The following is a 13,276-nucleotide window of genomic DNA, read 5'->3' as shown; positions in this document are numbered from 1 at the left end:
TTGGTTATTTCATAAATTAAACTATATTGTCTTTTTTTGAAGTTAAAAATTCTCATTTAGAAGTCCCCCTGGCCCAACCCCTCTAATCAGTGTAAATCCTTTTCTATTTTCATTTATTTATTTGTTGTCTTCTCTCCCTCACTACAAGGTAGGTTACATGACAGCAAGGATTGTGTTCTTGCCTTTTCTAGTTCCTTGTCTTTTCTCTAGAACCTAGAATAGTGTCTGCACATGACAGATGCCTTATTGATCTTTGCTTGACAAATGAATGAACAACAGCACAGAGCAGAATCATAGAAAAGTCAGATTGGAAAAAATCTTTATGGTCATCTAGTAGAAGCATTGGCAAACTTTTTCTGTTAGGAGCCAGGTAACAAATATTTTAGGCTTTGTGGGCCACATGTTCTCTGTAGCAACTACTCAACTCTTTTATCTGCATGACTGTGTTCCAGTAAAATTTGTTTATAAAAATAGACTGCAGGTCAATTTGACCATAGTTTGTCAACTCCTATATCTGTTAATATAAGCTAGGTTATGTTGTGCTAGCAAACAATTCCTGAGTCTCAGTGGTTTGCCAAAATGAATGCTTATTTCTTCCTTATGTTACATGGTGGTCACAGTTCTACTGTGATTCTTCTCCTCCGATGGCCCCTATCTGGAATATCGTTGGACTTGTGAAAAGAGAGATTGATGAGATCATATGTTGTTTTCTATAGCTTTGTTTGGAAAAGACACACATCACTCACATCTATATTTCATTGGCCAAAACATGTCATGTGAACCCATTTAAGTTTGGAGAGTGGGGATATGTAGTTATCTTGAAGAGGGGACATTATAAGAAGGAGCATTGAATGTGGGTCAATGATAACTCACCCTACCACCTGCCATCTGAATCTTTGGTGGAACCAAGATTTGTTTGTGCTATGTCACCTTTCAAACTCTGCTTCCACACTTCCAGTGTTGGGGAGTTCTCTGCTACCAAAGCAACCTGCTTCATTCTTTAAAACATCTGATTGCTGAAAAGGTGATTTTATCGTGCTGAATTCCATATACCTGCGTCTTTCACCTAAGGATTCCAAATCTTCTTAAGATCCTGCAGAGCAGAGGATTTTATTTATAAACACAAAAGATTACTCTAGCCAGGAGGGGGCATTTCCTAATTCTTATATCAAGGAAGCAGGAACCCACTCACCAACCCCCAGGTAGCTGCCTTTCTTCATTTTCCAGAGTGTAAATGACCCATCACGGAGACAGGGCTGAACTTCTGAATGAGATCATAGCCTTTTCGCCCTTTCTGCACAGTTTCACCCGGTGAATTATTGTCTTATTTTCATTCCACTCCAATGAGCTGTCAGCGATGGATACTGTAATTCATAGCAATAGAAACACAAACAGATGGGTAATTGACCTGCATGCCTTCATTACACTGGAGTTCAGCATGGCTGTTGGAGCCATAAAGTCCTTTATCTGCCAGTCTGAAATCCCTGGGCTTTCACAAGGAAGGGAATCAGGCTGACTTTTTACAAAAGGTACAGTCCTTGTTGTTGTTCTCCTCACCTTGTGCATTTCAGAAATGGACAGAATTTGACAAGCAGAACTTAGCGGTACAAGACAACAGCTGGGGCTCCTATAAAGCTCAGAGTTATCTACAGGGGGCACATTCTGATACAAGAACAGGTTAGAAAAATATTTATATTCAACTAAAATAGAACCTGTGTTTTTTTCCTTCTTCCCTCAGCACTGTAAGAAATCATGTATTTAATATCTAATGAAATAGGTCAGAAAAGAGCAAATCCATAAAAAATACCACTGTATTAGGTAATTAGGATATAGAATTAAAAAAAAAATAAAGCTTACCAAAAACAACCTATGACAATGCATGGTCTTTGCCTTGAATAAGAAAGACTTAGATTGACCCAAATTATGCCCTCTGCTATGGCATACTGAGTTGACTTTCTTTATCTATTCAGACCATGCTCATGTTTCAAGATTCAACCCACATCCCACAGCCATTACAAAGTCTTCCATATTCATTATTTCCAGGCCTGTTTTCTTTCATCTTCATAATAGATCACTGACTTATTCAATATTTGACATACATTTATAAAAACCTACTATGTGCCAGACACAATACTACTTTTAATGTTTTAATCATCAATCAAGGACTGTCTTTCCCATTCTTGAATTTTTTTTTGCTTTAGTTTTGAATATCTGAGTAACCTCTCTGTTTCCTTAGGAGGCAGGAAGCATGCATTAAACCTCTTCTTTATTTCCTCCAACAATTCCTAATGTACTACTTGTTAAAAGAAGGAGAAAGAGACTGAGTTCCTGTCAGCAAAAGAGCAGAATCAAAGTCAGCAATGAAGATTGGGCTGTAATCTTCAGGTCCAGGTTCACCGTCAGCTTCTGTTGATTGGATCGTCTTTTCCAGATGTCTTTTCCAGATATTCTTCTTTCCCCAGCCTCACAGAGCACAGAGCATGGTCAGTTGAACCAAGTGCCTGTGCTAGCAATATCATCAATGTTGTTGAAGCTCTCCAGAAATCCAACTTGAGGGTCCCCTGAAAGTTCTTCTGTTACTTGAGTACTCCCAGTGGTTGAAACTCATCAACACAGTGAGCCCCATTTTTTCCTGAGTCTCAGAATCCCTTCTTGTAATGAGTAAAGATCTCTCTTGTACTATAAGAAATGCTATTTCCTCTAAGGAGCTCACAGATTTCTGCTCTGTGTCATCCTTCCCTTCAGAAGTTTGATCCCTCATGTGCAAGAACTCTCTCTTCTTTTCTAGGGAACTTGTAAGCAAACAAACAAAAGAAGACGAACCTTAGTCAGAAAGAAATGTGAGGGCCAAGTTGACTGTCAGCTGGAAGGATTTCTATGCCCGTGGCCTTTTCCGTGTTCTTCCCGCTGTCTAGACTGCTCTTTCTGTGGATCCTTCATCCCCTAGCACCTGTGTATCCATTAGGTCTCAGCTTAAATGCTACTCCCTAGGAGAGTAGTGGAGAGTGCTTTTAACACCCCTAATCCATTCCATGCTGAGTTAGTTGTTCTTTCCCTGTGTTCCCTGAAAAACTTGTACTTCTCGTAGAATACTGGTTTCATTGCACCCAAGCAGCTGGTTTATATCTCTCTCTCTTTCTTTCTTTCTCTCTCTCTCTCTGTCTCTCTTTCTCTCTCTATCATTTTCTCTTACTAAACAGTAAGACCTACAACAAGAGGGAGTTGTCTGCCTCATTCACCCTAGTATCCACAGCACAGCTGCCTGGCACATAGTAGGGCTTCAGGAATATGTGTGAAAGAAGGGAAGCAGAAAGATGGGAAGAAAGGAAGGAAAGATAAATGGGAAGAAGGAAGGATGGAAGAAAATGGAAGGAAGGAAGGAAGGAAGGAAGGAAGGAAGGAAGGAAGGAAGGAAGGAAGGAAGGAAAATTCATAGAAGAAAAATGATGGAGTAATTAAAAACAAAGACCAGTAATAATTATTTTAATGCTGATATGAGAAAATGCATTCTTGGCATGTTTTATACTGTCTCAAATGGTGCTATTCAAGGAGGATTTTTCAAGAAGGGTTCAAGTTTGGTCTAGGTAATGAATGTGATCTGATATCTGGTTAAATGGGGGGAACCTAACATTTGTTGAACACTTAATTATGACAATGTCTTGGTCTGCTCAGACTGCTGTAACAAAATTTCACAGACTGGGTGGCTTACACAAAAGGAAATTATTTGTCACAGTTCTGGATGCTGGGACGTCTAAGATCAAGTACCAGCAGATATGGTGCCTGGTGAGGGAGGTACTGCTTCCTGGCTTGTAGACAGCTACAAGCTGTCTCTTCTCCCATCTCTTCCTCTTCTTATAAGGGCACTAGTCCCATCACAAGGGCACCACCCACATGACTTTATCTAAACCTAATGACTTTCCAAAGTTTCCGGCTCCTTATACCATGGCATTGCAAGTGAGGGTTTTGGCATATGAATGTGTGCATGCAGGGGATGGGGAGCACAAACATTCAGTCCATGGCAGCCGGGTTGTGGCTTAAGTTTATGCCTTTTTTCTCTTTGTTAGTATACAAGGAAATTGGGATTTCAACCTCACAGGCAAAAAAAAAATAAAAAATAAAAAATAAAAAATAAAAAAATAAATCCTTGAGTTCCAGGGGGTATAAAACATTGCCAGAAGTCACACTGCTGGAGCCACCACAGGGGTTGTAAGCCAGGTCATCCTCAAGTGTGTCAGAACTCAAGTTGAATTCCTAGATTGGAGTCCTGTTTCTGTTACCTTAGTTGTGAGACTTTGGCCAGTCACCTGATTTTTAAATTCTAACACCCCAGAAGCCTCATGAGGCACCTTTCTTTGCATCTTGGAGAAGGAAGTGTTTAAAGTTCAAAGTTCCTTTGACTGGCAGGGTGCAGTGACTCATGCCTGTAATCCCAGCACTTTGGGAGTCCGAGGTGGGTGGATCACAAGGTCAAGAGCTCAAAACCATCCTGGCCAACATGTTGAAACCCTGCTGGGGAGGCTAAGGCAGGAGAATTGCTTGAACCCGGGAGGTGGAGGTTGCAGTGAGCCGAGACTGCGTCACTGCACTCTAGCCTGGTAACAGAGTGACACTCCATCTCAAAAAAAAAAAAAAAAAAAAGTTTCTTTGATCAACAAATGAGTGCCTGGAGCCTACGCTGGGCTTGAGCTTAGTTTACACTTGGGGCCCTTAAAGGGCAGACAGGTCCCTTCTTCCCTAGAGCCTACTTTCTAATGGGGATGATAGAAAAAATATTAAAAATAAAACAAATTCAAAAGATAATTTCAGCCAGGAATTAATCCTATGAAAAAAATTGAAGATGCCTTTTAACGTGAGTCTGGGAGGGTCTGGATTACAGGACAAGGGATCAAGCAGAAACCTGAGGAGAGAATATTCGGTGCACAGGGAACGGCAAGTGCAAAGATTATGGGAGTAACAATATTGATGTATGTATTGCAGGTACTGAAAAAAGGGCAGGGTTTTTCTGATGTGTTCTGAGTACAGAAGAGAATATTAGGAGATAAGAGGAAGGAGGGAGGCAAGGAAATAGAGATATCCCATCACGTGACACAGAGAAAGAGAAATAATATCTCAGCACACAAAGACTGTATACAAACTACAAAAAATATTGTGAGATGCACCTGTCGAAGGTGAATTGAAAGGAAAAAGAATGGGGCACAAATCAGGAAAAGAAAAGGGAGACATCTTGGGTGTTCCCACATATACATTGCCCACACACTCTGCAGAACAGTGAAACATTCCATTTTAAATTATAACAAGTTTTTTTAATATATAAAAAGATTGGGAGAAAAATATTCCATATGTTCAGTGTGGGTGAGTTGATGTTCAAATAAAACTCTCAACTATTGCCTGCCTGGGTTTTCTGAGGCAAAATTTATATGCTTGGCAATAACAGTAGCCCTTTTCTCTCTCATTTTCTCAGTTTTCTTTTCTCTGTGTGTGTGTGTGTGTGTGAGTGTGTGTGTGTGTGTCTGTGTGTGTGTGTGCATGTGTGTTGTGTCTTTGGGAACTGTGGGGACAGAATATTTTACCCCAGCCGGCAGCTGTATATCTTTCAAACAGTGGTTTCACAAGCCAAATCCCCCTCCAAATTATTTATGGCTCCCATTGAAGCAGGCAGGATTCAGGCGCCCACGTAGGAGGTCAGCACTGGGCCTCTTTGTTGGACACAGGCCATCAGGAGACGACTCTGGCTGTGACTGCTGTGTGAACCTCCGCTGCCGTAGAAATGGTTATGTAACTTTAAACAGTAATGACATTTTGCAGAAAAGTGCTTTTTAATTGCTATGTCTTCATTATTCTCTTTCGAAATTGCCCAGGAGATTCTGCCTCCAAGACAGCTCGGCATGTTCTGAGTTTCCATTTTTAAAGAGCAGCAAGTTTTGTATTTTAGCTGCTCCCAGAAAACCCCCAACCCCAAACTTCATCTGTTTTCAGTTGCATTAAATGGGGTAGGTAATACTGCCTTTTGTATCCTTGCCAAATGGAAAAATGATTTGACGCAATTTTCTATAAATGCTCTCCCCAAATTCCTTTTGGGCTGGGACCAAGAATAGAATATTTTATCCCCTACAGAAGGGAGAAAGAAAATGATGAGCAAGCTAGAAAAATAGAACTGAGAATAGAGTCTGTAGAGTTCCTTTAAGCAACAGAAACTTAACCCCGATCCATACACCCAGTTGCCTATGGGGGATTGGGATCAGCTAAAAATAAATTTGGCTCTAGAAGAGAAAATGGTGATATAGATAAAATGACTCAATAATGCACACTCTGAAAGAATCGTAGACTCAGTTCAGAAGAGACTTTATCGCTTGATTTGTTTTACCTCATGTGTGTTTTGGTATGTATGTTATGCCCTTGTACAGTAGCCCTCCCAAAGAGTCACTCAAAACCCGTATGGACTCATTGCTCATCAATGTGGAGCTCACTCAGTCTCACAGCAGCCCATTGTTAACTGTATAGCTTAATCTGCTAGAATCCCTTCCATGCATATTGACATATACACCTTTCTCAACAGCCCTGTCACCAATGCTGGTTCAACAGGCACAGAATTGTAAACACTGCTGCTTATCAAAGCTCTGCAAATATGTGAAGACTGCCTTTTGATTATACACCCACACCTGTTTTTCCTTTATTAATCCTGAAGGTTCTGTTAAACCTTTAACCACTTTAATCAGAGGAGTGGCATCATCATCAATATTGTCATCGTCATCACATCAAAAATAAGAATAGACAACATTTATTGTTTGCTTGCTATGTGCCAGGAGCTTTTCCAGATAATTTGCAGGCATCCTTTCATGTAGTCCTCTCAGTAATCCTTGTACGTAGATACTAAGAACCTTACAGACAGGCTGAATATTTGCTTTAAATGACTTAGGTAGTAAGTAGAGGAGCCAGTGCAGCCATGCCCGGGTTTTTGACTACAGCGTATGGTTTCCTGCCATAAGGCATGCTGGAGGGATCATCTTCTTCTTTTCCACAATGTTCCTCTGAAAATATTCTCCTGTAGCTGCCATGTGAAGACAGGTTAAAAGGATGGGGCTTATTTAAGTATGTATAAAACCTGAAGAAAATGGAAAAAAGATAAAAATCTAGAAACAACTGTGAGTAGAAAATGGAAGAAGTGCTGACCTTGTTCAGCAAATCCCTGGTGGGTAGGATTAAGGAGAGTCCCTGAAGCATAAATGAGAAAAAAATAATCCAAATAAGAATACAGTTCTCTTTTACACAGTGAGTAGTAGATCTACTGCCTCATATTGGAAGCTAAAACTGCAGCTCCAAATGAGGTGGAGAGAAATGTCCTAAGCGAAAGTGCCCTAATGAATTAAGTTAGCCCAGATCTGTCCTTCTCTCTGGGCACCACAGACAATAGTGATTTTTCATAGGTACCAGAGTAGTGCTCATGCCCAGATAAATCCTTCTCTGTCGTTGGTTCTCTGTATTAAGACTTTGAATATTCAAGTATAAAGAGAAGATCATGAGATGTAATCCAGAGTGCTCATCCTATAGCCATGGGCTGGTCACTTCCTATTGGTGGACTATGGCTTCCTCACTGTTAGAGCAAAGAAAAGAAAATTAATTATCTAATGATGCTTGTGTCTAGTGATGTGTTAGTTTTTATGCTACAGTGGTCCTAGTAAATTATATCACTCTAATTATGTTACTCATACCCTTCAAAACTACCAGTGTGCACCTATGATCCACAGAATAATGTCCAAATTCCCTGGTGTATAATAAAGCCCTTTGCACACTGGCCTCTGTCCCTCTCTATAGCTATTTTCTACAGCATGAGCACATCCATTCATCCAAGTTCATTTCTTCACTAGGAATTTTCAGACACATGATGCCTTTCCTCTTTTAAGAATGTCATTCTTGTTCTTCTTTTAACCTAGTGATCTCTTACTTGCTTTTCAACCAGCCCAAATTCTGTCTCCTCTATGAAGATTTCCCTGCTATCTAAACAATGTTATTTGCAGTCTTCTGCTGTTCAGTTGCCTCATATGGCTGTCTCTGCTATAGGTCTATAAAGCCATGTTATGATGATGTGTGTCCATGTCTATGCCTGCTGATTATATTGTAAACTCCCCAAGGGCAAGGATTGTGTCTTTTTTTTAATCTCTATAGGCCTAGTGCCTAGCTCAAGACTTGTGTTTCATAAATAGGGTTTGCAAATACTTAAGGAAAGCAATTGAGGAAATAAAGAACAATAAACAATAATGTTATATTTTCAATAGGAGTTTTCTCCACAAATGGAAAAGGTATATGCCATATGTGGCTCTAGCCTCAGTCCTACCATAACAGAATAGAGTACGCCTTTCAGAGATAGCCAAAGCCATGACCTGAGAAGTTTAAGTAAAAGTGATGCAACTGGAAGCCTCACCGATAATGCCCTGTCTGGATCTAGGTTAGCCCAGAAATACATTGGTTCCAATACACAGGGAGAAATGTAGCAGCTTCAGATTCCTATGTATCACCTTTGGAAACTGTTAATGAAACACCTTTTTTTTAACCTTTCTGTTTTCCCTTCTTGCTATTCTCACACAGGTCTTCAGATAATCTTTCCTCAGTATCTGCAAGAGAAGTTTGTCCAGTCGGCCTTGAGCTATATCATGTGCAATGGGGAGGGGGAGTACCTGTGCCAGAACAGCCAGTGTCGATGCCAATGTGCCGAGGAGTTTCCGCAGTGCAACTGCCCCATCACGGACATCCAGATCATGGAGTACACGCTGGCCAACATGGCCAAGTCTTGGGCTGAAGCTTATAAGGACCTGGAGAATTCAGGTAGAGAGTCTCACTCAGTGCCACTGCATGAGTGGCCTTGAGCCAAGTCTGAAAGGGAGCTAATCTAACTGGAATTAGGACTGCTGTAAGGGAAAGTTCAGTGACCCTGACTCTTTCACTTTGGAGGGTCCAGATGCAAGTATAATAGCTGTCACAGAGCAGGCACTCAATAAATCTCCACTGAATAAAATTAATGAATAGCATAATCCAGTTTGTGGTCATATGATGTATTGTTTCTGTTGTACCCAGAAGACAGAAAGAATAAATCTGCATAGGAAGCCTCTGGAGAGGGAAGAGTCAGAGGTAGTTGTATTGATTCCTTGGGCTGCGTATGTGTGTGTGGATATTTGTGTGTGTGTGTGTATATGTGTGTGTGTGCACCCACACGCTTCTGTCCATCTCTATAAATAGATAAACATATCTCTATGTGTGTGTGTGTGTATATATATATATATATATATATATGTACATATACATAGATATAGATTTCCAAAGAATCTGCAGACTATCAAAGCTCAAAGTCACTTTTTTGCTAACTTGTTATTTTCTGCCTTTCATAGTTCAGAAAAATGAGTTTCAGGGGAGGAGAGACAGTCACCCAAGCTCCTAAAGTGGATGAAATCCAAAGTAGGATCTCTGCCTTCATGGATGTTTGAGTTTTGTTGGAAAGCCAGGCATTAATTATGTAACCATGCCAGTGATTAGGAAACGTCAAGGATACATCTGTAAAGAGGGAGGAACTGCTGTGAACAAATGATGTAGAGTTGGGGGTCAATGTGGTTAAGGAAGGCTACCTTAAAAAAGAGCAGAAATGGAAGTTTCTGACTATGGTGCAGATATGAGAAGGTGATTGCAGGTAGACCAATGGGAGGCACAAAGGACCTAGGAGAGAGATGACCATGACGTGGGTTAAGGAGATGTTACAAGTTGTAAAAATAGGAAGTGTGCAGATATGCCAAGATATTTAGAAGAAAAAAATGGCAGAGCTTGATGTTAGATTGTCTACAAGGTTGAAGAGAAAAGGGATATTGAGGTGATATTCATAAACCTCCTTTACATAGGCATGTTAGACAACTTGATAGATGTTGATATCCTTCATTGAACTAGAATACCCTGAAAGATTTGGAAAGAAGACCATGTGCTCACTTTTCTATAGGATAAGCTTGAGAATCCTTGAGACTTCCAAGAAGAGATGCCAAGCAGGTACTTAACATATAATATGTGCTCAAGTACCTGTTAAATAAATGGACTCATGCATAGAGCATTACTGTCTTTACAACAACATTATATTTCTTAAATCTATTATAATAACCACCTTAAATGAAATAGTAATATTTCTGTATAACAGAGAAGGGAACACCTCTTCTATAATCCTCCTTCAAGACCCAGTGTTTTCCCTAGGGTTGCACAGTTAGTAAATGGCAGAATTGGAAATGGAATTCCTGATTCCAAATCTAGTGCTCACAGCAGCTTTGGTAACTTAATTTTACTTTGTCCCCCAGGCCTGAGGTTCCCTCATCTGATAAATGAGAAGACATGTTTGTGTTTTTAATATTTGAATTTATTCAAGTCTTTAGACAAGAAATTATTTGATCAAGCAAAATCTTACCTAGGAGCCACTGTGTACCACAGATAAAAGCAGAGTTCTATGGAATAGCATTTGAAAATAACTGGTTTCCGTGAACTCTAAGTCCTAACCCAGCTCTGGGAGCCCGGAACGCATCAGGAATCCTGCTCTTACAGTGCTGTACAACTCAGATGGAGCTGTGGATGCCTTATAATGACACCCATTAGTGCACTGAAAATCCTGGGAGCCCGTAAAAGAGAAAAGTTCATGATGGCAATGTACTATGATGATTATTTGGCCCCAAACAAAGGAAGCATTTGATACAATGCTTTTTCAAAAAGGTTTCACTGATTACTAAAACAAACAAACAAACAAACAAAAAAACAGAAGGAATTTAGGCTATATGCACAAGGAATAAGACTCTTTAGCATACAATCCTTATTCCCAAGGAAAAGAAACCACTTTAAGTGGGTGTGTGAGGAAACACAGAAAACTGAGATGCTGCTGAATAAGCTGAACAGGCCAAGAAAATGATTTATGTCACACTTTATCCCCAAAAGGCATACACTCCCTCTAGATTTCCCGCGCTTCTCTATTTGAAATGGTTTTACCCTTTAAGACAAATCCATTCATCCATATGTGCATCAGAGGCTTGTGCTTATGAGTTTTCCTTTGGTCCATTTTTAGCCCTTAACCTTCACTACTCAGCCCGGGTGATTTGGAGAGATTAACGACCAGCCCAAAGTAAAAGGCATTGGTTCCTTGATGGCTCTGGAGTGTGGGTGGCCAAATAGGACCTAGTTTCCTACACAAATGGCAGTCTACATCTCCTTGCTGGGGGATTGGTTGGAGTACCTCTACTTTTATTCAAGAAAGTTGGCCGGGCGCAGTGGCTCACTCCTGTAATCCCAGCACTTTGGGAGACCAAGGTGGGCAGATTACGGAGGTCAGGAGTTCGAGACCAGCCTGACCAATATGGTGAAACCTTGTCTCTACTAAAAATACAAAATTAACCGGGCATGGCGGCACATGCCTGTAATCCCAGCTACTCGGGAGGCTGAGGCAGGAGAATCGCTTGAACCTGGGAGACAGAGGTAGGAAGGAAGGAAGGCAGGCAGGCAGGCAGGCAGGCGGGCGGGAGGGAGGGAGGGGAAAGGAAAAGAAAAAGAAAAGAAAAAAAAAAGAAAGTTAATGTATTTAACTCTTAAATCTATTTTCTTATCAGAACCAATTTGGGTTCATTGGAAGGCCTGTGTTCCCCTTTGGCATCCACAGAACCCTCTGCAAGATAAGCTTTATGTTTTCCATGGGAGGAGAGTCCAGCTGTCCCAAACAGAACAGAGTCATCAGGGCCTATCTCCTGCCTTCAGCCAGCTCACTGAGTCAATCATCAGTGCAGAATCTTGTGTCATTCTGTCAATCTCATGCTACCATCAGTCGAGTATTTTCTGTGTCTTAGGAACTAGTTAGGTAGATGCCGTCCTATGCCACTATGTCATTCTCAGCATTTGATTAGATACTATTATTCCTGTTAGCATATGGGGAAGCTGAGAGAATAAGGGTCCCACAGCTGTTCAGCACTCAAGATGTGACTCCAACTCTTGCCTGGCTGTCTATAATGAAGTGCCTGAGGTTTTTGTAGGAGTCAGAGACTTCTATTTTTTTTAATCACCTTTTATTTACTATTTTCTCCCAATGTACTGAGCCTCAGGATTGCCTTTTTTTATATGTCAAGAGGAAATATAATATACTAAGTAAGAACACAGGATTTGGAGTGAGACTCAAGTCTTAATTCTCCTATCTACTGGCCATTTGACCTTGGGCAGGTTTGCTAACTTCTCTGTGCCCTAGTTTCTTTAAAATGGGGGCGCTAAAATACCTGCCTCATATGTTTGCTATAAAATGTGGTTATATATGTTAGGTGATTAGCACTGTGCCTGGTGCCTGTCAAGAGCTATGTAAGCATTTTTAAAAATAAAATGAAAGCATAAATGCATAGTATACCTAAAATGTCCTTGGAGGTTTTATAACATGAAGTGAAAGTGTTAGGCTGAAGACTTATAATATTTATATAAATCCAACCATTAGCCTTTTTTCCTACAAAATGATCAACCCCTTGATATTTTTAATTTTCCAGGGATGGGGTGATAGGGATTAGAATTACAACGGATTGGATTATTAGATTGGAAAACAAGAACTCAGGACACAGGCCTGGATCCTGTCATGTATCAGCCACTTTACCTTTAAAAAATCATCTTCTCATTTTGGGCTTCGGTTTTCCTATTCGTAGAACAAGAAAGCTGAGCTAGATAATTTCTATGGATGTGCTAAGTTGACACTCTGAAACTCAGCATCACAAACTGAGGCAGAAACCTTTACCTGGGAGACCCAAGAGTTTGTCACCATCTCTTCAGCTGGAGTTTTTCTGAAATGTGAGATGATGCTAGATGGGGCACATATACAACTTCCAACAACACTGGATCGCCGGGTGTGGAAGTTGGTCCATTTCAGTTCTCTGTCAAAACTGCAGATTACATCAAAGAGAAAGTTTCAGTTTGGTGCTAGCATGCCTTTAACACCTCTCTAACACTTGCTGATTTCCTGTGTTTCAACGTGAGAGCAGGCATGGAAGTTTGATCATTTAGCAGGCAACACTGTCTGACTAGAATTTATTAACATTGTCTTCATCATATTTATTTTTACAGCTACCATCTTCTGAAGGCATGCAATAGTAATTTTCTTTGAAGAATTCAATAAACATTTTGTTTTCAATTTTTTTTTTTTTTTTTTTTTTTTTTGAGACGGAGTCTCGCTCTGTTGCCCAGACTGGAGTGCAGTGGTGCAATCTCAGCTCACTGCACATCTGCCTCCCGCTTTCAAGCAATTCTC

General features: G+C 40.4%; 1 protein-coding gene across 1 annotated transcript in view; it reads left to right on the top strand.

The window, feature by feature from the left end:
* The window catches only part of LOC105487131 (BMP/retinoic acid inducible neural specific 1), a 200,496-nt gene that overhangs the window by 150,377 nt on the left and 36,843 nt on the right, over positions 1-13,276 (top strand). The window contains exon 6 of the mRNA XM_011750439.3: positions 8,584-8,820. Coding sequence (XP_011748741.1) covers positions 8,584-8,820 — 237 coding nt within the window. The remainder of the gene's footprint in view (positions 1-8,583; positions 8,821-13,276) is intronic.

This window comes from Macaca nemestrina, chromosome 14 (assembly GCF_043159975.1).
Source record: "Macaca nemestrina isolate mMacNem1 chromosome 14, mMacNem.hap1, whole genome shotgun sequence".
Lineage (NCBI taxonomy): Eukaryota > Metazoa > Chordata > Mammalia > Primates > Cercopithecidae > Macaca > Macaca nemestrina.
The sequence above is the reverse complement of the archived record's forward strand: the minus strand, read 5'-3'. Positions and strand labels throughout refer to the sequence as shown.